This window comes from Leptonychotes weddellii, chromosome 1, assembly GCF_054177405.1.
Source record: "Leptonychotes weddellii isolate Sample4059 chromosome 1, ASM5417740v2, whole genome shotgun sequence".
NCBI classification, from domain to species: domain Eukaryota; kingdom Metazoa; phylum Chordata; class Mammalia; order Carnivora; family Phocidae; genus Leptonychotes; species Leptonychotes weddellii.
The window spans coordinates 10,448,211-10,475,680 of record NC_138369.1 but is presented as its reverse complement, the minus strand read 5'-3'; the positions used below and the strand labels follow the sequence as shown (position 1 = coordinate 10,475,680).

Genomic DNA, 27,470 nt, shown 5'->3' with positions numbered 1-27,470 from the left:
CGGACTCTCTGCCGGGGAGATGGCAATGGGGAGCCGCAGGTGTGTGGGCAGGGGCAGGATGAGGCCAGACCTATGTTAGAAACCCCCGCAGACCCCGTCTCACCCAGGCCTGCCTTCCCCTGCCTGGATGCTGCTTCAGCTTCCACCTCCCAACAATCCACATGGCAGCCACAGGGGTATTTAAAATTTAAAAATCAATCATGTCATTTCCTTGCTCCAAAGGTGCCATCACTCTCAAATATCTCCCTCTCTCCTCACCCCAGCCCACAAGTCCCCAGGTGGCCAGCCCCTGTGACTTCATGTTTCTCCTCCCTCCAGATCCTCTTTACTCACCAAGCTCCAGCCACGGCCTCTTCGCTGCAACTCGAATGCTCCCTGATTATCCCACCTCAGGGCCTTTGCACATGCTATGCCTTCTGCCTGGAACACCCTTCTCCTGGCTCTTCCCAAGGCCATGTCCTCTTTTTGCATGCCCCAGCTCCAATGTACCTCCTCGGTCCCAGTCCCCCGAGCTCTCAGCGAATACTCTTTCCCATCACTGTGTCTGATTGCTTCGTTTTACTTCTCGAAGCTCTCACTGCTTCTGATAACATCCTATTTGATTGTTCACAGGTTTGTTTTCGCACTATAAGGTGGGTATCTGCCATCCCAATGGGGCTGGGAGCAGGAGTATAGGGCAAGGTGTGCAGCATACAGGAAGTGCACAGTAAATACTTAGAGAAGAAGGGAAAGGAGATGGGACAGAGGATAGCAAAGCAACAGTCCTAGTGGGAGAGGAGCCTGGCGAAGAGAGGGGAGGCTGGGTGGTGTGTTCAGAAGGAGTCTTGCCGGAAGCAGGAGGCCAAGGCAGGCCCACTGTCCCTCACGGCCAGGGGCAGTCTCACCCCTGTGCCTCTCTCCTGAGCATGTCATCAAGCTGGCAGTGAGACCCAGTCTGAGGGCGATAGGGAACCATGGAGGGTGTGTGAGCAGGGGCAGGATGATGTCAGATCTGCCTGATAGAAACTCCTGTAGCCCCCCACTTCATCCATGCCATTGTTGTTGGTGCATATTTTCTATTGGAAATCAAACTTTTACTGATTGTAGACTGGTCTGAATTAAAACTTGTAAATCCCGTGTAAAAAAAAAAAAAAAGAACCTCAGGTCTTCACAAAATATTTTATTCCCTGAGTACCCACTTCCCAGTGATCATTCTGCTGTCTGAGGTCCCCCTGTCCCCATGTCCCAAGCACTACTCCAATGCCTGTGAAGCCCAGGCCGCAGACATCCACCCAGAGCCAGCAGGGGTGTGTGGGGGGCGGGGAGTCACCATTTTGCTTGGATCTCCCCAATCTGAAAGACATACTGAGGGGGGGGCAGTCCTGGGTCCCCAGAGCTCAGAGGCACCCAAGGACCTGAATCTCTCCCTTCTCTGGGCACTGGGGTGAGTGTGTGTGCTGACCTTGGGCCCAGTGAAGACCCTCTGGCCCCAGCATCATTCCCTGAATTCTTGGGGAGCACAAGTGGTGGGGGGATGGGCCCTGTCAGGGACTCCAGAAACTCTGAGCTGGCAAAGCCTGAGTCGGACAGCCGCCCCCCTCCTCTGCCCAGTGCTTCCACCATTAGAGTACTTGATACCAGAAGCAGGGAGGGGGCAGTCCCATTCGTGGCTTCTCTGGCCCCTACCGCCATCTCAGGTGGGCGGAGACCGGGAGAGAGGCTGAGAACAAACCTCCTTTCCCAGGCTGAAAAGTACTGCTCACTTCAGCTGCAAGTGGACCCACAAGTTCCCAACTGACCTTGAACCATGGCTGCAACTCACCATTATAGGAGTATGATCAAGGAGGGGCTGGCCACCCTTTAAGGCCCAGCCCGCGATCAAGGTCAGAGCTGGGAAATGGGACCTTGGCTCAAATGGCATTGATGCAGGAGCAGCAACTGCAAGGCCAGCAGAGGGGCCTCTGCAATTAGCTGCCACGGAAAGAGCTGGTCCCTTCAGCTGAGAATCTAGGGAGGACGAGGGAATGTGGGTTCAGGTACCAGGTGGGTTTGGCAAGTCTAGGAGTTCGCCAGCTAGACTAGGCACTCATCAAACCCTCCCTGGCACTGCCCGATGCCTGACCCGCTTAGGAGAATCGAGATTTCCCCTTGTGCAGTGGAAGACGCTGCCCCTTTCCATGGGCGTGGAGATCAGAGCCTAGAGGCTGGGGGCCCTGATCCCACCTAGTAGATCCGTGTCTGCCTGCCGCAGGTGAGGTCGGGCTGGCTCAGCGCATCCCACATGAGCAGCATCTCATACGGCAAGAAGCGGTGCACGAGCAGGAGCTCCCGGTAGAGGCAGGGGTCAAAGGAGGACACGTGGGCCGAGGGGGCCCTAATACCCGCTGTGCGGATTCCGCTGTGGGAGGCGGGCTCCAGGCCTTCCTGCTTCAGGCACATGCCCAGGAAGACATCGTCGATAGGGAAGAGGTCCAATGTGGTGGCAGCCCGGCGCAGGGCGGTGGCCGTGAAACGGGACAGTAGGAAGCCACCACCCCCACAGTAGGGCGGGTAATACTCCTCCTCTGTCACCACCTTTGGCACGTAGTACTTGCTCCAGGGAATCCGGATGGGGCCCACGTTGCGGATCAGCTGCCCCACAAAGAGGTGGTGGTCAGGATCGTGGTCCTGCAGGTAGGAGACCATGTTGTCGGTGTGTGCAAAGACATCATCGTCCCCGTTGAGCACGAAGCTGGTATTGGTGCACCGAGTCTCCTGCCACTGTAGGAAGAGCACCTGCAGGCGAAGTGGACAGGGCACACGAGCTGGAGGGCTGGGGCAATCGGCCTTGGGTCCCTGTGGGCCGCCCCAGCCCGGGGAGCCCAGAGGAGGATATATCCCCCGGTTAGGCCAGCCTGGGTTTGAGGCCCCACCGTGAGCCTCGGTTTCCAGCTTTCCAGACAGACCTCACCATCGGACCTGCCCCCCAGGAGTGTTGGGGAATCCGTGGAGATGATGCTCTGTAAAGCACCAAGAAGTGCTTGAAAACTGTCCCATTGACATTTATTGCTATTCCTTCGGACTCTGCCTGGCCAAGCACTGCTGTTAAATAATTACTTGTGTGATTGCTACTTAGCCTCTACCTTCCCCCATCCCCAGACTCCAGGCTTCCCCTGGGTGGGGGCTGTGTCTCTCCTCCCTGTGTCATCTCCCCAGCACCCAGTGTGGGTCATCGCTTCACAGGTTTTCAAGGTTTTCAAGGACAAATGGATTTCACGTTTGTCAAATGGACATTTATTATGTGCCTCTGTGCTCTGCATGAAGACCATGGCATGCTGAGAGCTTCTGGCCGTCTACCCACCTCGGCTTTAGCTTCCCTCGTAATAACTTTGGCTGCCTGCCCTGCACTGTGCTGAGTGCCTGCCCTGCCTTGAATCCCTCATGCAAGCTTAGGAGGCGGCTGTGGTCTTCAACCTCGTTTGCAGAGGAAGAAATAGAGGCTCTCCAGAAAAAGCACCGGGACCAAGGTCACACGACAGAAAAGTAGAGCCCAGACTTCTCTGTGCCCACAACACGCGGGACCCTGCACTGGGCCCATCTCCAATGCCTGGGTGGGTCTCTGGCGCCTCCTATTCCTTATCTGTGCACGGGCAGGATTCCCTCCACTTCTTGTGGGTTCTTGCCCATCAAAAAGGTCTTTACTGAGCACCTACCGCACAGACGTGGGCCTCATGGGGAGAGAGAATAAGAACAAATAAACAAGATGTGTCCTGTCCGGGGGGGCCCCTCCACCCCCACCGACCCCCACTGTCACGGGCGCTCCAGGTTGCCTCGGAAACATCCTCTCCCAGAATCTGGAATCCGTCCAGCAGCCCTCAGGGGCAGGTGGAGCCAACTACATCCCGTTTCCTTGACGACCATGAAGAAGCGAGCCCGGAGAGGTAAATGATTATCTGAGCCTGAACTCAAACCCGAGTCACCGAGTCACCGGGGCTTGTAACCTCAGGCCCTGCCCCCCTGCCCTTTCTCCCTGCCTCCCCTCAAGAAGACTTGAGACCGCCGCGGGGACAGTGGAGGGAGTGGGGTGGGATGGGTGGGGACTTCTGGTTCCCTGGGCGCCGTCAGAGGAGGTGATGGTGAGTAGGCAGGGAGGATGGGTGGCCCTGATCGGGGGACCCCCTCTTGCCCGCCCACCTGTTTGAGCGTGAGGTTGAAGAAGGAGTCATAGAAGTCCCACTGCAGGATGTCACCATGCGCCCGCGCCTCCATCGCCAGCAGCCGGTTGAACTTGCGGGCCTCCAGGGGGTCAGAGGCCGTGCCCACCAGGAAGAGGCGGCGCAGCTGGACGCCCTTCACCCAGCGCTCGCGGCCCCAAGTGCGCCGCACCAGCTCCCGGCGCTCGTAATTTCTGGGCGAGGACTTGATGACAAGCAGCAGGAAGACGGGCGGCGCGCACTTGCTCGGGGGCACGTCTTGTAAGAGCCGGAAGTCTCGGCAGTGTTTATACAGCAGGAAGTCGCGCACCTGTTGGGGCTGCTCCACGAAGCTCGGCAGGGCGGCCACCGAGGTGTTGGCCCGGCAGGGGGTGGGCAGTGGGCGGGAGGGCTGGGCCGGCCAGGCCAGAGCCTCGGGGTGGCCCTGGGGCTCCTCCAGGCTCTGGAAGGTGGGTGGTGACACGTGCTGACTGAAGAGGAGGAGGAGGAGGGTGAAGATGCTCAGGGCTACGGCCAGGCCCACCTCGGTCCGCAGGGACCGGCGACACCTCATCCTGGTCCGCCTGGCGGTTCCTGCCAAGAGTCATACGCACTGAAGGGACGGGCTGGGCCGAGCACTTTCCCTGAGCTACCTGCGGACCCTGACACCTGGCTGCAGCCCCCCAGGTGCTCAGGTTGGTACAAGATTGAAATGCACCCCCCTGCCTATCCCCCCGCACCACCCACCTCCTCCAGAACCTCAGCCCCTGTTGGCTCTGACAGTTGCCCGGGCCCTGCTGGGGATTAAGTACTTACAGAGAGGATTGAGGCATGGAGATGCCAAGGTGAGGCTCCCAGACTCCGTGTGCCCAGAATCTGCCCTTTCAACCTGGTCCTCCTCATGTCCCTGCCTCCGACATGGCCCAGGAGCCTCCCCAAGGGAGGCCAAGAGCTGCCTCTTTATCACTGAGAGCTACTGGGATCTTTCCTGCTTCCCTTTTCCCCTGCCCCTCCAGGAAGCTCCGAGCTTCTGGCATTCTGAACCAAACCATCACCCGTTCTTCTTGACTACTTTTAATGGTCCTGTCACCTGAGCATGGCACCTGGCTCCTCACAGATCCCTGAGGCCCAGCATGTTTCAAACAGAGCTATCTTCCTTGCTAAACTCCTATTCTTCCTTTATAACCCATCTTAAATGATGCATCCTCCAGGAAGTTTTCTTTAACCCCTCAGGAATGCTCCTGGTTCTATTTGGCACCTCTAGCTCTGTCCACCCCTCTGGCCCAGTCTTGATCCCGGGGGGGCGGGGTGTCTGTGTTTACTTTGTCTTTCTAAGACTGGGGGCTTCTTGAGGGTCCCTGCATTGCCCAGCATGAGGCAGACACATGGGAGAAGCAGGGAGTGTTTGAACGAATAAAATTTATGAATAAAAGTAAATTCTTTAAGGTTTTCTCTGGCAAACTCATATTCATTCTTCAAAACCCCAGCTCTCATGTCGCCTCCTCCTAGAAGCTTTCCTTCCCCATATCCAGGCAGAGCCCTTGGTCTCCCTTCCAGGTCCCTTTCCCGGGCTTTCCTGGACTCCCTTAATGTCTTTTTGTCTGGAGAGGTAGTGTCTACACTGTTTCTCAGCTCTGCATTTGAAGGTCTATTTTCCAGTGCAGCATGAAGGTACTGGATTAGACCCAAGGCAGGACTTGACCATCCTCAAACACTTATTGACTCACTCAGAGAGATGCAGACTCTAGAGCCCAACTCCTAGGCTTAAATCCCAATTCCATCACTTTCTGGCTGTGTGCCCTCCATACCCTGGGCCTCGATTTCCTCAGCTATAAAAGGGGGCATCTGGGCAGTCTCCAACTCCCAGGATTGTGCAAGCATGAAGGGAGCTGCACGTCACACCGAGTGGGCATTCAACGAGCATTTGTGGAATGAATATGTGAAGTTCAGGACTTACCTGGGGCCGCCGTGGGATGTCTGTGCTGTTCTGGGGCCTTTCTGTTCTTCCTGCTGGCACCTGGAAAACGTGAGGCAGTTGGTGGGTTCTGAAAGGCTCCCCCCGCCCCAAGCGACCGCACCCAGCTACTGCCTGGAAGCAAGGAAGAGAATGGCTTCCCACTTCCATCCAGAGGCAGGAACAGGGCTTTCCTCCTGGACCCACGAGGCCATTTCCCCAACGTGCCCATTGCTGTCACTGCACACTACCTGGCCAAGCCTCTCCAGCGAGCTGTCTCCCAGAAACAGAGCCCGCAGGTTCCTCTGTGTGACCTTGGAAAAGAAGTTTGACCTCTCTGTGCCGCCATGTAAACCGGGGAGAATTAACCCCACGTAAGAGTGTTGTTGTGGGGACTTCAGCCTCAAACACACTGGGCATGATCCTGCCCCAGGCCTTTTGCACAGCTTCTTCCCTTGGCCTGGAATATTCTTCCCCAGATGTGCACGTGGTTCCCTCCCTCACTTCTTGTCTTTCCTCCAATGGCCCTTTCTCAGGAAGGACTCCTCAGGACACAGCATCTCCCCCATCCCCTGATCCCCTGATCCCCAACGCTGTTTTACTTTTTTCTTCTCCCACAGCACTTTTCACCTCCTAAAAGACACGCTAGAACTTCTAACATGTCTTGTTTCGCCTTCACCTCCCCCACCAGAACTTGAGCTCCATGCCACCTGTCTTGTTCCCCAGGTTGTTCCCAGCCCCTAGAACTGTGCTTGGTGCACAGAAGGTCCTAAACGTGCATCGAATGACTGCTGAATGGATGCTGGGTTTCTGCGGACACAGGGATACCCAAATGTCTCCACGCTGGAAGCCACACCCTGAAGGGGGGAACAAACACTAATTAAAACCTCACTGAAATGATACGAGGTGACGAAAGCCACAGGAGGAAATGGGGTCGGGTGGCAGGTTTGGATTTCGAGGTCTGGATGACATTTAAGGTGGATGTGAATGGCACAGAAGAGCCAGTGAGGCTGAGGGCTGGGCGAAAGGTCCCAGGGGAGGGACCGCAGGTGCAATGAGCCTGGAGCCTAAGCGGCTTCAGAACCCTGTATGCAGGCGACATAGAACTGTCCTGGTGCCGTGGCATCCCATCCTGGGGCTTCGGCTGCCAGAGGACAGGTCTGGGAGACCCAAAAAGGCAAATAACCTTGGCGTGAAGCTGTGTGCTGATGAATGCGGTACAAGAATGCACTGAATCCTAGAAGGACATTTTCCCGAGCCAAAGAGAGGCCCCTGAGTCCAGGATGGACGACAGGAAAGTAGTGCTCCCAGGCAAACCTGACAGATCCCTGAGCTTCAAGGTTAGGGAAACAACGCATGAGCTGTAACAGAAAGACCACGTCACCGCAAAGGAAATCAGACTAGAAATGCCACTGTGTTCTCCTGGGCCACACCTGTGGCCAGAGACCCACAGATCCTGGAAAACAATGGCACACTTCAGAACCCAACTCCTGGGCAAGAGACACTCTCATTAAGGATCTGTAAAATTTTATTTATTTAAACCATTTTCTTTATTTGAGAGAGAGAGCGTGCGCACGCTTGCGTGCCTGAGCTCCCCCTGCTGAGGCAGAGGGAGAGGGACAAGCAGACTCCCCGCTGCGTGTGGAGTCCTGATCCTGAGATCGTGACCTGAGCCGAAGTCAAAGGCTTAACTTACTGAGCCACCCAGGCACCCCAGGACCCATAAAATTTTAGTGAGTGATTCACCCTCCTCCCCATCTGCAGTTGGGAGCCTAAATCAGGGATCTTCAAACAGGTGATTCTGTCCCCTAGGAAACACTTGGCAATGCCCTGCGACATTTTTGGCAGTCATGATTCGAGCAGGGTGGACGTATGGTACTGCTAATGGCATTAACTGGGTGGAGGCCAGCGATCCTGCTTAAATTAACACCCTGAGGGACACAGGATAGCCCCACCTCAGGATAATCCAGCCCCAAATGTCAACATTGTCAGGCTTGAAATATCCCGGTCTAAACCAACACAGAAATCCGGAATAGAGAACTCAAAATAAGGGAAGATGAGAAGAGGAAAATCAGGATTGAACAAAAGCCCCTGATATGGGTTTGTAAAAATTCACCATGTGAAGTATTTATGAGATTTATTATTTTTATATTACTTCAAAATATTTATTAAACATCTATCATTATTATTTTTAAATATTTTATTTATTTATTTGCCAGAGAGAGAGAGGGAGAGAGAGCACACAGCAGGGGAAGCGGCAGGCTCCCCACAGAGCAGGGAGCCCGACGCAGAACTTGATCCCAGGACCCTGAGATCATGACCTGAGCCAAAGGCAGACACCCAACCGACTGAGCCACCCAGGCGTCCCTAAACATCTATTAAATAGAAAATTAAACCTAGGTAGCCAAGAACCAGTTCACTGGAAATGTGTTTTATAAGCTCCAAACAAGGGTTTCAGAACAAAGGAAGATACTTCAGCAAATATGAATATTTACAACTCAGCCGAATTTGGGCTTTGGGGTGGGGGGAGCACGAGAAGAACTGAAATGACTAAATGGCTCTTACCAGGGTGTCAGGGCCAAACAGAACCTCTTGGGGTGCCTTTTATTTTTTTTTAAGATTTTACTTATTTATTCATGAGAGACACAGAGAGAGAGAGGCAGAGGGAGAAGCAGGCTCCCAAGGAGCAGGGAGCCCGATGCGGGACTCGATCCCAGGACCCTGGGATCATGACCTGAGCCGAAGGCAGACGCTTAACCATCTGAGCCACCCAGGCGCCCACCATTTGGTTTTATTTAGTTCCATTAATGGCCGTTCTTTTTCTTGCATTTTTCTTTCTTGTTTATTTATAAGAACTTTTTGTATATGGAACACTTGTCCTTTGTTGGCTACCAGCATTCCCAACTTTTTCTCGCCAGGTCTCAGGTTTCTCTAAATGGAGGGATTCTGGGGCGCCTGGGTGGCTCAGTTGGTTAAGCGTCTGCCTTCAGCTCAGGTCATGATCCCAGGGTCCTCGGATAGAGCCCCGCGTTGGACTTCCTGCTCAGCAAGGAGTCTGCTTTTCCCTCTCCCTCTGTGTTCTCTCTGTCTTTAACAAATAAATAAATCTAAAAAAAAAAAAAATTTAAATGGAAGGATTTTGCTACTCTACCCTCCCAGCCCCTTGAGGTTCCTGATTAGGGTCTGAGAGCTCAAGTCAGGGGCAGGGAAGGAAGATTCACTTCTCCTCCTCCCTATACTAGACCTCTATTGATGCATCCAAGATCCCCTTCCCTTTACTATCCACCAAGGCCCTTCCTAACTCATAGCCCCTTAAACCCTCAAGCAGGTAATGTTGCTATTCCCATAATATCTCACACTGGACAGGCATAAGAAAGAACTTCTGGGAGGGCACTGGGTGGCTCAGTCGGTTGGGTGTCTGATTTCGGCTCAGCTCATAATCTCAGGGTCCTGGGATCGAGTTCCGCGTCGGGCTGCCTGCTCAGCAGGGAGCCTACTTCTCCCTCTACCTGCTGCTCCCCCTGCCTGTGTACTTGCACTCTCTCTGGCAAATAAATAAATAAAGTCTTTTTAAAAATTAAATTAAAAAAAAAAGAGAAAGAAAGAATTTCTGAGCTTCCCCGTTGGCAAGAGGCTGAGAGTGCTGAGGTTTTATTGGTCTAGTAAACCTTGCTGGGTGCCTCTGTGGGCTGCACCCCAGGCCCCAGGTAGTCACCGATCTGTCCTTCTGGTTTTTACTACCTGAAGGGGCGGGGTCTTGGTGACTCAGCTCCACCAAGGAGGGGAAGTTTCTAGGTATTACTTCCTCCAAGCAACTGAGCAACAGCGAGTGACTCTGGGGCCTTTGCTGGGTGGGCTAGGTGGTTGATGAGAAGCTCCTCACAGGCCTGGGTCCGATTCCCTGACCCCTAGCCAAGATTCTGCTGTCCACCCTCCCCAGTTCTCTCCGGACGGAACGGCTGGATTTGCAGAAGCTCAAACAGCTGCTCACTCGGTGAGGTCTGTGGGTTTTGAATAACTCTGGGGGAACCACCACCCCAGAGTGGAGCTCAGAGTTATTCCAGGGTGGCCCAGTGGGTGCCTCACATCACCACAGAAACGACCTGCCTTGTCTCCCGGTCCTTCAGTCCTGAGAAGGGTCTCAGCAGCTCTTCTCCCAAAAAATACATATGAAAACTACTCATTCATTCATTCATTCATTCAACAAATAGGCCTGGGGAACCTGAGAAGCCTCGACCCTGGGCCTGGCCCCCCAGAAGCTCCCAATCTGGGGGAGACCAATCCAGACACCTGTGGGATCAGGGCTGGGCCAGAAGAAGGGACCAGGACACTGAAGCTGAGGCTTTGAGGGATGCAGAGGAGCTCACCAGGGTAGGGGTGGGGGGAGTTCAGGTAGAGGAAAGAGCAAATGCAAAGGCATAGAGGGAAAGTAAATAAGGCCTATTCAAGGAATCATCTGTAGTGTATTTTGCTGAAAAGCAGAATTTGGAGACGGGGTGATTTTTGAGGCTAGGGAGTGGCCAAGTAAAGACCTTAAACTCCAGACTGAGAAAGGCTTAGCTTGACCTTGGCTCATCATACTAGCTCTTTCAGTGCCCCCAGAATCCCTGCTTACAGATGGGGATACTGAGACTCAGCCTAAAGCAGATTGGAACCCAGGACCCCGATGGGTAGGATCCATTGGTCTATCTTATCCTTCCAGTGATATGGAGTTTCTGGGGGATTCTCCATCCACAACTCAGAGCCTTCCAGAATCTGTCACAAGGAACCACGCACTTAAACATCTGACAAAGGACAGAGAACCGGGGCCCAGGTCAGCCAACATTCTGCTGCTGGGCTACCCTGGGAGCAGACTGGTGAGTGAATCTACTAACAGGCATGACCAAATTATCCCCTCCCTGATGACGTTAATATGGGAAGAGGTGATTAGTTTAGTAGGAACATGATAAACACTGTTGGAAAGGAAGGGTCCAGGGGTGGTGGGGGATACCTGACCAGCCTGGGGACATCCTGAAGGATGATGAGGAATCACCTGGTCAGAGCGCTGGGGGAAGGACATTCTAGGCAGAGGGCACAGCAAGTTCAAAGGCCCAGAAGAGCACAGTTGTAAAGGGCCAGACCACAAATGTAAGGCGCTGAAGGCAGAGAGAGAGGGCCAGTGTGGCTGGAGCAGGGGGACAGGAGGGAGATGATGTGGGTTGCCAGACCATGCCAGGGGATTGGGTGGGGAGGACATGGGGCAAGCCATGAAGAACCTCTTATTTTGCATGTGAGGAGGAATGGGAGCCATGGAAGGTGCGTAAACAGGGGAGGGAGAAGATCGATTTATGCTTTTAAGAAGCCCCCTGTGGCCACTGAGGGGATAAGGACAATCAGGGCAAGAGTAGAGGCTGGGGCAGTAACCAGGCAGAAGAATTTGGGGGCCTGGACAGGAGCTGGTCAGCGAGGTGCAGGGAAATGGGCGGGTTCAGGAAATATAATGAAGGGAGTCATCGATGTTTATAAAGCCTGGGCAGGGGACGGAGAAGGAAGGACCAGGAGGAACAGATCGAGAAGGCTGTGAGCCTTTCACATGGGGTGTTATGGGGCAGTTGTTGACCCAGGTGTGGTGTCCAGGCAAGAGCTGTGGGGGCACAATGGCAAGGGAACCCGGAAGGCCCAACAGGTGTTTGATGGATGAGCACATCCTTATATTGCTTGCACGTGGCAGGGTCTCCTCCATGTTTCTCCGCCCAGATCAGACATAGTGGCTATGGACAGAGGCACAGCTCAGTGACATCCGGGCTGACTCTCAGGGACCCTCACTACCAGACCAGTTGATCCTGTTCCCGGCTGTTTGCTCTCCATACACTGGTGCGATTTCACCATCACCTAGAGCCTGCTTCCTCTAACATACACATAAAAGCCATTTGTTTCATTACATTCAAGACCCAAGAGCCCCTCCCCATAGGCTGTGGCTGCCAGGTGTGGGACCTCTCAGCCCCTGCTTCCCCACCCCCAATGACCTCTGCCCCAGCTGGTCTGCTCCAGCCACCACAGCCTTTTCAGCTTCTTTCAGCCCTGCCACAGGGCCTTTGCACCTGCCGGACTCCTGCTCTTCCCCCTGGTTCTCTCCACTTGGGACTCCTGCTCTTCCCCCTGATTCTCTTTGATCTTTAGGCTCAGCCCAATGTTGCCTTTTTATTTTTATTTTTTCAAGATTTATTTATTTATTTGAGGGAGAGAGAGCACGTGCACACACATGTGTGAGCATGTGGGGGGGGGCAGGAGCAGAGGGAGAGAGAATCTCAAGCAGACTCCCCCCGCCGAGCACGGAGCCCACGCGGGGCTCAATCGCACGAGCAGAGCTGAAACCAAGAGTCAGCAGCTCAACAGACTGTGCGCCCCAGGCGCCTCCCACTGTTGCCTTTTTAGAAGGGCCTCAACCTCCCAGCTAAAACACCCTGCCCTGGCTCTGATTTTCTCTGCAGCTCTCATCACCCACCACTGCACGCAGGAAATCCACTCACTTCTCTCCTGTTTATCTCCCCCACCAGCCTGGAGCCCCGGAGGTGGGCCAGGGACCTTGTCCCCAACAGCTGTGTCCCCGTGTGCCACTTGCTGGTGCTTGTTGAACAGGAAAACATACTAATGATGACCCACATATCAGCGATTTCCTCGTGCATTTCGGCCCAAACCCACTGCCAATGACAGCTGCCGCCGACCCGTCTGGGGCCCCGCAGGCCTTGGAAGATGCTGGCCATTCAATCACGGTGAGTTAGCAAGTGCCTGTGGCAGCTGAGACAGGACCAAGAGGTACTAATGCCCTGGGGCGCCCGGATAGCTCTGTTGGGTAAGCGGCTGCCTTCGGCTCAAGTCATGATCCCGAGGTCCTGGGATCAGGCCCCACATCCGGCTCCTTGCTCAGCGGAGAGCCTGCTTCTCCCTCTCCCTCTGCCTGCCGCTCTGCCTACTTGTGTTCTCTCTCTCACTCTCTCTCTCTCTGTGTCAAATAAATAAATAAAATCTTAAAAAAAAAAATTAAAAAAAGAAAGAGGTACTAATGCCCTAAAGAGCCAAATATCCACAGCACTGAAATACTCCCGATGCACTGAATGAGCAAGAAGCCTAATGTCAGTAAATACTGTTTATGGCCTGCTAAATATGCAGGACGCACCCAGCAGTTATATCAAATAGTTGTACAGCAACAACGAGGAGCTGCGAGGCACATTCGTGATGCATGAATATTATCACAATGAAGGGGAACAAGCCACTAAACCGCCCCGAGACACCAACATACTGTCACTGACTATCCACCATTCGTTGCAAATACACAGCACTAAATATTAAGGATTCACTGAATTTTCTTTTTTTTAAAGATTTTTATTTATTTATTTGAGAGAGAGAGAGAGAGCAGAGCGAGAGAACGCGCAAGGGCGGGGAAGGGGCAGAGGGAGAGGGAGAAGCAGGCTCCCCGCCAAGTAGGGAACCTGACGCGGGGCTCGATCCCAGGACCCTGGGATCACGACCTGAGCCGAAGGCAGATGCTTCACCGACTGAGCCAGCCAGGCTCCCCGGATTCACTGAACATTAATGAGGCACTAGAGGTACAGAAGGGGCCAAGCACTCAACAGAAGTAACTCAGGACCCCCATTAGGGACAGAATTCTGGCCCTACATCCTGTGCCTACGTGCCCCCCCGCCACCCCACATTGACAACCAAGGCCTGGCAAGTCCCCAGGCAAATGTGGCTCCAGGTACCTCTGTCCTCCTCACCCTGTTCTTGTCACCATTCCTCAGGAGTCCAGGGAGGCAGAGAGGCTGAGACACATGGGGGTGTGAGAATGCGGGGCAGTCCAGGTGGCGAGGCCCCACCTGCTCACACCCTCAGGGCCCGGATGTGCCCCCACCCGCTGTGCTACCATGAGCCCATAGCGGGCCTGCCCGACACGGACTTGGAGGCTCCCATCAAGTCAAGGTGATTCCCCACAGGACGCTCCCACTTTCCAGATGAGGAAGCAAGGCTCAGAGAAGGTGAGTCCTGAGTCACTCTCCTGGCCTGTTAGACACGGGCCCACCCGTGCCCCTGCCTACCCCACTTCCAGCTCCAGTGACTCACATGCCTGGGGACCCCAACGGGCCCAGTCACTGGGTCTCGGTTTCGGAATAGGGAAAACGAGGGCTCACATCCCCTTGCCCGGCAGCTGGGAAGACTGAGAGCTGATGCCCTTGAAGCTGCTGCGGTGGCTCCTGGGAGGTGCCCTGACCTGCCTACTGACCATCAGTGGGCCTGGGGCAAGGTGGGCCCCCCTCTGGGCTGCAGCATCCTCATCTGCAAAGCTGGATGGGGTCAGTGGCCAGCTCCTGATTCACTTGCAGCAGGTGCTGAACATCAGCATCACTGCAGTCTTCGTGGCTCTGTACTTCCCAACAGCCCTCAGCTGGGATTTCAAAAAGGGGCATGCATGGAACATTCTGGGACCTCCAAAAGGCAAGGTGAGGGCTGGGGGTGACAGGAGAAGCCCATTTGTGTGCATGACGACCTGAGTCCCGCCCGAGAAAGGCCATAGGACCAAACACCGGCCTTTTCTCCAAAGCACATATTGATGAAGAGCCCACGGTGACAATATTAACACATCAGTGTCAGCGACCACTGTCACGTGCGTGCATGGTCGCAACTGCTCTGAGCCAGCACTGAGCACCCAGACCCTTGTGTGTGCCCTGGTCTAGGTTCTAGCACGCAGCCTAGAACGTCTGCAAGAAAGGCCTGTGCTCCCAGGGCTGATGTACTAATGCGGGGGTGGGGGGGACAGAGAGGCAGTGAACACGACAGTTTTGGGAAGAAGAGCAAGTTCCAGGACAGAAGAGACTCCAGGGTGGGAGTCGGGGGTGCTTGCAGGAGACGGTGTGAATCCCTGGCCTGAGGATGAGCCCTGTGATTCACTGAGCCTTCGGGGGTTTGTGGGGGGGCGGATAGGGGCTGGTTTCCAGTTAGAGGTGGGAGAGCTGAGTGCAGAAAGGGGGAGTCCCCCCTACCACAGGTCACACAGCCAACCGAGGCTGAGAGTGCTTGCTAGGATTTGAACCCCAACCTGCTGGACCCAAGGGTGACCCCTCACCAGTTCGTACCAGCTGCCAGTAATGATGGGCTGGTCTCTTTGGGCATGTATCATAAGTTCCTTTTGTAAATGGAAGGAAAAAAAAAACCAAACAGGAAAAAGCCCAGTCAAGATAATTCCTCCAGTTCACTCTGGCCAGACCCTGCGTGTGAGCAAGCTGATTTTATGCCAACATAGGCCCTGGACACCCGGGGTGTGGAAGAAGGTGGGGTGGGGTAAGGATGGGAGTGATATATGCCCTTTGGACCTCTGACTTCTTTCTGTTTCTAGTTCCCAGGGCTCATCAAGTTTGACTCATTTGGAGGCGCTGCCCTCGGGGAGCCCACCTCGTCAGAAACTGCTCAGGGTACCTGGGATGGGTCTGGCTGGGGATCTGTGGCTGGACGAAGGCCCCTAACTGAACGCTAGGCCCGACCCTACCTGAGCCTCAAAAGGGCCTCTCTGGACTCATTTCCTAGCTGGAGGAACTGAGGTCTCCTGGGCCCTGCCTCTGGGGAGCGCCTGAAAGACCCCCACACCTTCATGCTGCTCAGAGCCCTCTTCCAGGCCTTGTCCTGGAGCCCTGCAGCCTTCATGACATTATTTCTCTCATGCAAAGATAAATACCACGAATGAGAACACAATGAGCTGCATAATCAGGACTGAAGTTAACACAGCAGTCCTGTGTGTGGCCTTTCGGCCATCTGCTCCCCTACCCACCACACCTGTGCCAGAAGGTAGGGCTTTGTTAGCCTCGTTTCTATGGATAGGGAAACTGAGGCACAGAGAGCTCATCCAAGGAACTTATTCAAGGGAGGTTAAGTGGGAGCCCAATCTCTGCCTTTAACCACCACCTGGGGGGGGGGGGCTTCCTTTAGTTTGCTATGTTGGTAGTGAGCTCCCCATCATGAGGAGGAAGCAATCAAGCCAGGCCAGACTCTCAGCAGGAGGGACCACAGTGGGTCTGCTCCCTAACTCACAGGGGTGGGGACAAGTCGCTGCCCCACTCTGGGCCTCAGAGACAGTGGCAGGAAGATAAGCCACCCAGTGACACCTTAACTTCTTCACAAGGGCTGACCCAGCCCAGCCCCAGGTTTCCTGGGTCAAAGAAGCCTGTCTGAATTCCTCGAGCTCCTTGCTCACGCTCAAGGCCACTTCTTGGTTCCCCCACGCCCAGTACCTAGCAGGAATCGCCACACCCTAGGTGGGAGGAGGGGTGGACGTCAGGGCTGGACAGGGATGAACAAATATAACCTGGTCACCTAGGTCAAGTGGGGGGCCCAGCTGCCTGACGCACGGTCCACACCTCTAACCCCCCCCCCCCATAAAAGCTTCCACTGGCTGAACATCTCAGGCATCCTCATGGAAGCTGGGTCACTGTCCTAGTCAGGGAGGGGAAACTGAGGTGTGTTCAAAAACCAGGAGCACCCTGCCCAAGCCACACAGCCCGGCATCAGGTGAGCAGGGAGAGAACTGAACCCCAGAGGAAGCCAAGAGCTGCGGTCCCCAGGCAGGAACGTTGGCCCAGCGCCCGGCAAGGCTGGGGGTCAGCAGTTGGGGAGACCCGGGTGCTGCTCCTGACAGATTCTCCCAATCAGGGCGCTAACCATCTCCACACCAACAACAGTAATAGTAACGGCCAGAGCGCAGAGAGCGCCCTCCACTTCTCCATCCCGATTCCGCCCTAGCCTGCGAGGTGGGCATAGTGGGGTGGGGACAGGGGTCCAGGCACGCCTCGCTGTGTCCATCGCTGCGACGGGGCAGTGCCGGGAGCGACTTCCTTCCCCGGCCGGGCTCGAGCCGGCCTTGGCAACGCTGGCGACTGCTATTACCGACGGCTGAGGGCAACGGGGTTATTGAGACCCGGCGCTCCAGGATCTCCCAGCATCTTGAGGGTAAACGCGGTGGAGACCCGGCTTCAGGGACCTGCCGGGGCTTCCCTAGAGCCCCGATCCTCCTCCCCTCCCCACCACGGGGATCCGCCAGATCCTCAGGGGCCCCCAACACTCACCCCAGACGACGGGCCAGCCTCCGACCTCTCAGCTCCTCTGGGCTGCGAGCAGGAGGAAAGAGTTTCACCTGCGTGAGCCCCCGCCCACCCCCAACCAGGTCAGGCTCCTTCCTGCCTCCTCCCAGCCTCACCTCCCTCCAGATCGCCTTCTCCCAGCCCCGCCGAGCTTCTTTCTTAGTGGCCCAGTCGAAGTTCACCCCGTCCACCCCGCCCGTCTTCCCTTCTCGACCCCGCCCCCTTCCCCTCTGCGGGCCAGCTCCCACGGCAACTTTCTTTTTCTACCTCGCCGGCGCCTGGTGGGGCTCTCCACCCCACCTGGGGCCCGCCCAGAGGCCGGGGCGTGAGCTCCCCGCGGCTGGAGATGTGCGAGCAGCGCCTTCCCAGCCCCTGGAGCGGGTCCCTCTGCAGCGTTTGATGAAGAAATGATTGAAAGGGGGACAGGGAGGCAGGTTGAATCCAGGGGCTCTTCAGATCTCTGCAAGGGGTTCAAAGATTCCAGAACCCGAAAACCTGTCCTGAGCCCACAGGCCTCAGGATGGGAAAGGTTCTGGAAGTTGGAAGTCAGATTTGAAGCTTTGGGGGGTTGGGTTATTGAAGATTCAGATCCTGCCCCGTGTTGCCTCTGAGTCTCTATAGAGATCTCTAGCCTAGACGTGTTGGGGTCGGGAGGTCTGGGGTGGGGGAGATCCAGGTCCATAGGTGTGAGCCAGGTGACGGTTCTAGTTACCCCCCGCCTCCTCCCCCATCCTTACTTCCTCCAGAGGGAAAGGGGCGGGTCCTGGGGGTGCCTCAGTTTCTTCCTGTGTAAAATGGAGGACCTAAGCCCTGGCTCCTCCAGTTGGGAGAGGTCAGGGGAGCAGGGTCAACACAGAGCATGTGCACGATCTACACTCTGCCGGTATGAACGGCGATTACATCAAATGTCACTGCGCCAGATGTGGGCATTTCAGGCCCAGGTGGCGCAAGCGCACACACTTTCTTGCCACAAAATAACGCTCAACTTTGGAGCCTCTTGAAGCCAATTAAATAAATAAATAAATCTTTTTTTTTTTAAAGATTTTATTTATTTATTTGACAGATTGATAGCGAGAGCAGGAACACAAGCAGGGGGAGTGGGAGAGGGAGAAGCAGGCTTCCCGCCGAGCAGGGAGCCCGATGTGGGGCTCGATCCCAGGACCCTGGGATCATGACCTGAGCTGAAGGCAGACGCTTAACGACTGAGCCACCCAGGCACCCCTCAAATAAAATCTTTAAAAAAAAAATAGTAGTTGGCAAAAAGGCAACTTTTAGATTCCCGATAACATTTGAAAGCTTCAAAATACCAATTAAATGAGGCATCCCATCCAGTTTTGCCGATTTTATTTTATTTTTAAAAGATTTTTTTTATGTATTTGACAGAGATTGAGAGCACAAGCAGGGGGAGCGGCCGGTAGAGGGAGAGGGAGAAGCAGGCTTCCCGCGGAGCAGGGAGCCCGATGTGGGGCTCGATCCCAGGACCCCAGGATCATGACCCGAGCTGAAGGCAGACGCCCAACGACTGAGCCACCCAGATGCCCCGATTATCTTCTATCCCCATTCGAATTCTCTCCTCATTTTCCTCCAAACCTCTCCCTGCTCCCTTCTCTCCTGAACCCCTTAAAACCTGCCCTTTTAAAGTTAGTATTTTAAGGAACCAGAGAACCCCCAAATTTCTTACAGTTCCCTGGACTAAGGCTGAATTGTGAGCCAGTCAGAGTTTCCTAAGGCGACTGAGGACCCCCATAGGTCTGCTGAAGAATTTAGCCGGGTTATTCAAATTTACCAAGCTGGCTTCTAAGATTTAAACCAATTAGGCCACCTGCTTGTTGGTGAGGGCCAGGCCAAACACCGGGTAAACTAGCTGGCTGGGGACAACTGGAAAGGGATTTAGAGAAACAGACCCCTCACTTTTGGCAAGATGCTAGAACACTCGCTGGAAATCTCCACTGAGCAATTCTGGTAGCTTTTGGAACAAAGTTCAGGCTTGCACACAAAAGCCTGGTGAACTGGTTCATGACCATTAGAATCAATTTCAAATTGTCTTTAATGAAAATTCTGGGGGCACCTGGGTGGCTCAGTGGGTTAAGTGTCTGCCTTGGACTCAGGTCATGATCTCTGGGTTCTGGGACCCAAATCTGGCTTCCTGGCTCGGTGGGGAGTCTGCTTCTCCCTCTCCTCTGCCCCCCACCCTCCCCAGGCTCATGCTCATACTCTCTCTCACTTTCTCAAATAAATAAATAAAATCTTTATTAAAAAATGAAAATTCTGGTCTTCCTTTAGATGTTAAATCCACCTGGGTAGCATTTAACTCTTTATTTATTAATGGGCTGAACCAGGAACTTTCTCCTTTTAGCTAAAAAGACCAGGACAGAATGGGAAACTCTCTCTACTCCAGATTTAGTTAATTTGGCAAACCAGTTCGCTCACATCCTAGATCAGTCACCTAGAGGAAAGTCCGTTAATTCTCAATTTTCAACTCCGGCAAAGGAAGGCCCCCCAACCCCAACTCCCCTATTTTCTATTATTGCCAACATTAGAAAAAGGATTGTTACCAGGGTAAGTGCCCCAGGTGCCTTCAGCCTCCAGCCAGCCTTTCCGATGCCCTTCTAATTCCCAGTGGCGGGGTTCTTCCCCTCTTAATTGGCTCAGAGAAACCCCTCTCCAGTTTGAGAGTGCATCTCTCTGGGTCCTTATTGACACCAAGGTTACAGCCTCCGAACTCACCCCCACTGGTATCCAGCAGCCCCCGCCTCGGAGGACTAAAGCAGTTCCAATAGTGGGGAGGGGAGAGGCTCTAACAGACCTCAATGGGTTCCCGGCTCTAAATATAGTTCCTCCGTCTACTCCCTTTGAGAGACACGCACCCTTTTTCCCCTACTTCCTCTGCCCCTATTCATTTATTGGGCCAAGATTCCTTGGAAAAATGTCACCCTGGAATTTCTTTCTTCGAAAGGGGGGAATTCATTCTAGCATTTGACAGTAGTAATCAAAATAGCCAACCAGGTGAACTAAATGATCCTTTGACTTTTTTTAAAAGATTTTATTTATTTATTTGACAGAGAGACGGCGAGAGAGGGAACACAAGCAGGGGGAGTGGGAGAGGGAGAAGCAGGCTTCTGGCTGAGCAGGGAGCCCTGACGTGGGGCTCCATCCCAGGACCCCCGGATCATGACCTGAGCTGACCTGAGCAGACACTTAACGACTGAGCCACCCAGGTGCCCTGACATCTTTTTTTTTTTTTAAGATTTATTTATTTATTTTAGGAGGGAAGGGGCAGAGGGAGAGGGAGAGAGAATCTCAAGTAGACTCCTGCTGTGCACGGAGCCCCTTGCGGGGCTTGATCTCAAGATCCTGAAATCATGACCTGAGCTGAAATCAAGAGTCAGATGCTTAACCGACCGAACCACCCAGGTGCCCCAAAGCAACCTTATCTTGACAATAGTCAGACCTCCAAGGTCCTGTAGACCCCGCTTTCAGCATACAGAAATTCCTTAGAAACTTATGTTATCTCTACCACCCCCCCCAACCCCCCGCGTCCACAGACTTAAAAGTATAGAATCCGTCACTCACAATCCCAGTGCAGCTCTTTCTGCCCACGGGTCTTGTCCTCGTGCTTTAATAAAAACACCTTTTTGTGGACCGCTTGGGTGGCTCAGTCCGTTAAGCGTCTGCCTTCGGCTCAGGTCATAATCCCAGGGTCCTGGGATCGAGCCCCGAATCTTGGGCTACCTGCTCAGCTGGAGCCTGCTTCTCCCTCTCCCACTCTCCTGCTTCTGCTCTCTCTCTCTCTGTCAAATAAATAAAATCTTAAAAACAAAACAAAAGCACCTTTTCTGCACCAAAAATGATGTAGGAAGGATATTAGGGTTCGAGGCCGACAGTCAAGAAAGAATTCTTGAGTCGTCTTTAGTGCAAAAAGGTGATTTGATTAAAGCACCGGGGATGGGACCCATGGGCCCCAGGGTGGTGAGGGGTGGCTGATTATATACTATAGGGTTGGGGGAGGTAAGGAAAAAGGGAGGTTTTGAGAAAGAACTTTCATATATTAAAGAAGACTCACAGGATACCAGAGTCCTTGCTATTGTCAAATTAAGGTTGTTTACCCCTCTAGTAAGGCATTAACAGTAAGATAGTTGGGAGCTTCCTGGAGGTCACATTCCTCCTATCACATGTCCTTATCAATGGCGGCAGGTTTAAAAGAAATTTAATTTTATTTACATTTATTAACATTATTTACATTTCCTTCTGCCTCAGCCTCCCTCAATTTTATGGAGGGGAGGGTGATGTTAGGGCTTCAGGAAACCGAGTTAGGGGTCTCTGGAAGTTAGGCTATTGATAAGAAAGCTTCTTCCTTGTAAATCACTAGGACATTTGTAAACTGAGGGAGACTTAGGTCTTGCAGGATTGTGATCTCTACTTGCCTTCTGTTCCCTCATCAAAAACATCTCAAGAATTCTTTCTTGTCCTTTTGCCCTGGGACCCAAACTTCAAATCACATCATGATCCCTCAGCACACCGTGGCTCTCCATCCCCCATTCTCAACATCCTTTCACACCGAAAGCCAATTTTCCTCTGGAATTGACTTTTTAGAATTGCAGTTGATACTTTTTGCTTTCACTTGGGAAGAATGGAAATGCACCTGGACAGAAATCCCCACTGTTTCACAGAGAAAGCTTCTTACTTAGCACCAACCTTGGCAGCTGCTTAGGATGACATCAGGGTTTCTGCAGGTTCTGCTTTGTTACAATATGCCCGTGACTTGTTGCCCTGCCTCCCTTCTCAAACCTCTTCGCAGGAAGACAGCATCCACCTGTTAATATGTTTGACCTTAAAGGGACATAAAGTCTCCGGAGGAAAAATTGCTCTTTGCCACACTCAAGTTCAACACTTTGGGTACTTGATCTGGGAACGAGGGCTACCTCTGGATCCAGGTAGACTTCAAGGCATCCTGACTTTCCCAAAACCTAAAACTAAGTGCCAGTTACGAGGCTTTCTTGGACTGGCTGGCTATTGTCAGAATTGGATTCCAGTTCTCTCTTAGGGCTCAATCTCTCTATGCTTTATTAAAATATGATAGCTTGTGGGGGCACCTGGGTGGCTCAGTCGGTTGAGTGGCTGCCTTCAGCTCAGATCATGATCCCGGGGTCCTGGGATTGAGCCCCGTCATTGACCTTCCTGCTCAGTGGGGAACCTGCTTCTCCTTCTCCCGCTCCCCCCCTTGTGCTCGCGCGTGCTCTCTCTCTCTCTCTCTCGTCAAATAAATAAATAAATCTTTAAAATAAAATAAAATATGATAGCCCTAACCCTATTGTTTGGAAAGACGGGGGTGACACAGTCTTTGAGGCTTTAAAGAAAAGCCTAATTATCTACTTCAATTTTTGCCTCTTTGCATGTGAGAAGGAAGAGAATGCCCTTGGTATGCTCATCCAACAGTATGGTGACGCGGTCCGGAGCCGACGGCCAAGAAAGAATTCTTGAGACATCTTTGGTGCAAAGAGGTGATTTTACCAAAGCATGGGGACAGGACCCGTGGGCAGAAAGGGCTGCTGCATGGGGGGCTGTGAGGGGTGACTGATTATATACTTGGGAGCTGGGGGAGGTCAGGAAACAGGGAGGTTTTCAAAAGGACTTTCATCTGCTAAAGAAGACTCACAGGATCCTGGGGGCCTGGCCATTGTCAAGCTCAGGTTGTTTTTCCCTCTAGTAAAGCCTGAACATTATAGACAGTTGGGAGCTTCCGGAGGAAAGTGTTAGTTAACCCTTTGTTTTCTCTTTCCTTAGTTTTAGGGCAGCCTGGAGTGCCTGAGGAATGTCACAGATCCCCCCTGGGAGTGGGAGGGGTCGCGGAGTGTCAGCTCATGCTTTGCCCTCAGCTCGCCTTCTGTTCCCTCATCGTGGGGACCATCATCCACCCAGGGGGCATTATAGCCGACGGCTGCACCCTGGGGACGTCCCCCTGGCAGCAGAGCCATTCCTGCCACTGCCCTTTGAGTTAAGGCCACTGAGGAAATTGTCTCTCGGGGGTACATCCTTGTATTTTGGCCAAAGGCAAAACTGCAAACATTTATATCCATACATATGTTAGTACGCCTTTGAGGTAGCCCATAACTTTGGGGTGTTCTGGAACCAGCAAAGTTCCCTTACCTCCAACAGGAATAAAATTAAAAACAGCTCCTACGTCCATCAAATGTATTAGATGTCATACTTCTGCCGGTTGCTCGAGCCATTATTAAGATTCCCGGGTATTCCAGACTCGACTCCCTGGAGGCCAGAATAAACCACTTTGCTGATATTTCTGCCCCAATGCTGCTCTCCAGGAAGCCAATCGCCAAACCTCTGTCATGGTCCAAAGGGATGCTCTCCCAAATGATAGTTTGGAAAAAAAACAAAAAAAACAAAAACTGAACAGAGACATCCAATAATTGGCCCCAGGAAAGGAAAAACAATATTGGAAATCTAATAATTGTTGGTTTGATAAAAAGAGAGAACTCTGGTTTGGACCAAATAACAATTTGGCCCTACCAGAAATTCTACAAGTCCGACTACTTACCAGTGTATATGCATTAAACCATCGGTCCACTGACACAATGAGAGCATCCATGAACCAGTGTTGGTGGGAAAATAGTAACAAGGCCACAACGAGTGCCTACTTTGATCGTCTCACCTGTTCCAAGTACAGTCCTGGGAAACCTGTTTGCATAAATAGATTTCCTATAGCTTCCTTGTCTCATGGGTGTAAATACGTTTTAGTCGTGGTTTGTATATTTCTCACCGGACAAAAGCTTTCCCTTGTAGACAGGCCACTGTCTCTCCTGTGGCCTAAATTGGTTTAGAAAAGATGATCTCTCCCTGGAACTCCTCTCGAACTTCATAGCAATCGGGGAACCCATTTTAACCAGTCAGGGGCTTCGACAAGACTGCTGTTGGGCTGGTTTTTCTTTCATGGGGGCATACCATCCCCAATTCTCAGGGTTAGTCGAGCACACTGACAGCATCATTAAGGCTCAACTTAAGGGTCGCCTGACTGGCTCCGTCCGTAAAGCATGTGACTCTTGATCTCAGGGTTGTGAGTTCAAGCCCCACGTTGGCCGTAGAGCTTACTTTAAAAAAAAAAAAAAAAGACCCCATTTAGGACACAGAATTTGTAGGGACCCTCCAAATGCCTCGGCCGAAAGCCGGGCCACTGGTCTTTTGAAATCTCAGTTGCACCCCCTTTGGAACTCCTAGACTCTCACCCCTTGAGATAGTCATAAGATGTCCGAAGCACTTGACTCCTACCTCTTTTGCCCTACAGTTGATAAAGGAGATAGACTTCAATACTGTAAAGACCTAATTGCTTTGATGAAAAAATAACCATGCTAGGGGCACCTGGATGGCTCAGTAGGTTAAGCATCTGACTCTTGGTTTCGGCTCAGGTCATGATCTCTCAGGGTCATGGGATCCAGCCTGAGCTGGCCTCTGCACTGAGCGTGGATCCTCCTTGAGATTCTCTCTCTCTCTCCCTCTGACCCTCCTCCCCTGCTCCTGCACTCTCTCTTAAAAAAAAAAAATGCTTTAGCAGAACAATCTTTTCACAATGCACTCCCTGGTGTGCGAGGGGTGGCGTGGGGCCATGACCTTAAGCATCACACCTTGCATGCTGGTGATTTCATCTATTGGAAAAGACCCCTCCGGAAAGGCTCCCTTCAACCTCACTGGAAAGGCCCTCCTCAGGTGCCACCAGCCACCTTCATGCCACCAAACTCCAGAGAACAGACTCTTGGATTCACATGACACATCTAAAGAAAGCACCAAACCCTGGCCGGGTCTGCATGCCATCTGGTGACGCTGACGTGTAAGCAAAGATTTCTCAGAACTGACGCAGATGACTTCTGCCAAGGCAGCTTCCCCAAGATATCCAGAACAGGCCTGTATCCTTTCCCTCACTGTTGTTTCTCCTTTCTTTCACGGAGAGACAGTGCCCTCGTCCGCATTTCTGAAGGCCTTGCGAAAGGGGGGGATACCTCTTCTTTTGAATGTGGACCTTCAGAAATGGTTTCATTCTGATCCAGTGACAAATTAAGTTTTCACTTGCTTTTTCTTTTTTTTTTCTTTGTTTAGATTTTATTTATTCATTTGAGAGAGAGCGAGACAGAGAGCACAGAGGGAGAGTGAGAGGGAAAAGCAGACTCCCCCCTGAGCAGGGAGCCCCATGCGGGACTCGATTCCAGGACTCCGGGATCATGACCGGAGCCACCCAGGCACCCCTCAGTTGCTTTTTCTGAGGGGTTAGAAGGTTCAGAATTCACCAAAATCTTTTCTTTCATGTGAACTCTTAACTGACTTCACGGTGTCAGAACTTGCAAACTTGCCGGCTGTATTTTTCGAGAGCATTTGTTTCCAAACAGTTCTTTGGAGGTAACTGAAGTGTTGCTGTTTTGCCAAAAGTTCATTAGCTACTGCCTCTTGTTTATGCCTGCATCATATCTTCCCAAATGCATACCCCCAATTTTCCCCAAATAATTCCTTCAGGGCACTCCTGCAGTATTTACAATTCTGCTGTCATGGCCCCTTTAAGCAGGGACTTCCAGGAGGCAGACGTGACTCTGGGTTTGCCTCCATAGAGAGAACTTTTCTCCCCTGTCTGAATTAGTGCCAAGAAATATTTTTAGTTGGAGATTCTCAGATCTAGGGTCCTGGTTTAGAACCGTCACACAGTTTGGAGTTGTTATGTTACTTTCGATTTCTGTAATTGCTGCCTTTGTAAAAGTGACGTACCCAGTAAGGAGATGATCTCCAGTGCTAACGATCTTGATAAATATGGGCTACCTATGGGAAGTGCCTGAGTGTTCTCCCCAGACCCACCCTTGCTGCTCCAATATGACCTCAGTAGGTTTCCATTCTGTTGAATTGCCGTTTGAGCAGTTATGGGGCATGACATCCAAGGAAAGAGACTTCCTGGCATCAAGAGACACAAAGTCAATGGATTAAGAAAATCTGACTTTTGTTTTCAGATTTATTTATTTGAGAGAGAGAGAGAGTGTGGTGAGTTGGGAGAAGGGCAGAGGGAGAGAGAGAAGCAGATCCCCCTCTGAGCACACAGCCTGATGCAGGGCTCGATCTCATGACCCCGAGATCATGACCTGAGCTGAAATCAAGAGTTGGATGCTTAACCGACTGAGCCGCCCAGGCGCCCCAAGAAAACCCAACTCTTGATCAGCGATGCCTTTGCAGAAAGAGCTTGATCCAAATGGGGAAATGTGAAAATTAATAGAGAAACCTCACAAAAAGTAGAGAGGGGGAGCCCTACCTCTCAAAGTCAATTACAAGAAGTGTCAATTACAGCCCCAACAGAAGAATCCTCAACAAGAAAGAATCATCAACTAGACGCCCCAACAGGAAACAGTGGACATGGCATCTCCTACAAGAAACTAACTATCCCAGCAACTTAGCCAATGAGAAACCATCATCACCCTGAACTCCTGCTTCTCCCCAATAGACTTTAGTTCAAAATAAGCCCTCCCAACTTCCTCCTTCCCATAAAATAATGTACCTCTCCTTTGTTTATTGGACATGCCTATGATTTGGCCGCAGGCTGCATGTCCCAAATTGTGGTTCCTTTGCTATTCACGAATAAATCCATTTTGCTGGTAAAATAACTGGCTGTTTAATTTTAAGGTTAACGACACCTACGATGGAATATTGCTGGGCCATAACAAGGAATAAAGCACTGACACGCTACACCATGGATGAACCTCAAAAACACGGTGAGTACGAGAAGCCAGACACAAAAGGTCACATGGTGCACGATTCCATTTATATGAAATGTCCAGGACAGGTGAGTCTATAGAGATAGGAAGCAGATTGGTGGTTGCCAGGGGCTGGGGGAGAGGAAAAGGGGAGTAACAGCTAATGGGGAAGGGGTCTCCTTTTGGGGTGATGGGACTGTTCTGGAACTAGATAGAGGCGGCGGCTGCGCAACATGGTGAATGTGCTATCCGCCACTGAATTGTTCACTTTCAATGGTTCGTTTCTTGTTATTTTAACTGAATTTCCTCTCAGTTAAAAAAAGAAAACCTGAGGATGCCATTCACCAACTGGGGGTGGCCTCTGAGGCAAGTGACCTAATCACTTTGTGCCTCAAACGGAGGTTTGGGGGCCTCCCAGGCATAGGAGAGCAGGGCATCATAAGCCACCACGGGACACCCTGCCCATCCACGGTTGGCCAGTTCAACGGGTGTCCCGCCCTCTCTGTTGGGACATCCCCCCTCCTGGGAATCA

At 52.5% G+C, this 27,470-nt stretch overlaps 1 protein-coding gene across 2 annotated transcripts; it reads right to left on the bottom strand.

Annotated features, from left to right (window-relative positions):
* Positions 1–1,144: 1,144 nt before the first annotated feature.
* Positions 1,145–17,301, bottom strand: B3GNT3 (UDP-GlcNAc:betaGal beta-1,3-N-acetylglucosaminyltransferase 3). 2 transcript variants are annotated; one of them, XM_081815424.1, is made up of 4 exons: positions 17,193–17,301; positions 6,109–6,168; positions 4,153–4,745; positions 1,145–2,646 (listed from the first exon to the last, which is right to left on the bottom strand). In XM_081815424.1, the coding sequence occupies exons 3-4, from the start codon at positions 4,723–4,725 to the stop codon at positions 2,203–2,205; spliced, it is 1,017 nt and encodes a 338-aa protein (XP_081671550.1). In that variant the 5' UTR covers positions 4,726–4,745; positions 6,109–6,168; positions 17,193–17,301; the 3' UTR covers positions 1,145–2,202. The 2 variants fall into 2 exon arrangements, with proteins under 2 accessions (XP_081671550.1, XP_006749642.1); XM_006749579.3 differs by having other exon boundaries at positions 1,145–2,754; positions 17,193–17,300.
* Between the last annotated feature and the right edge of the window lie 10,169 nt (positions 17,302–27,470).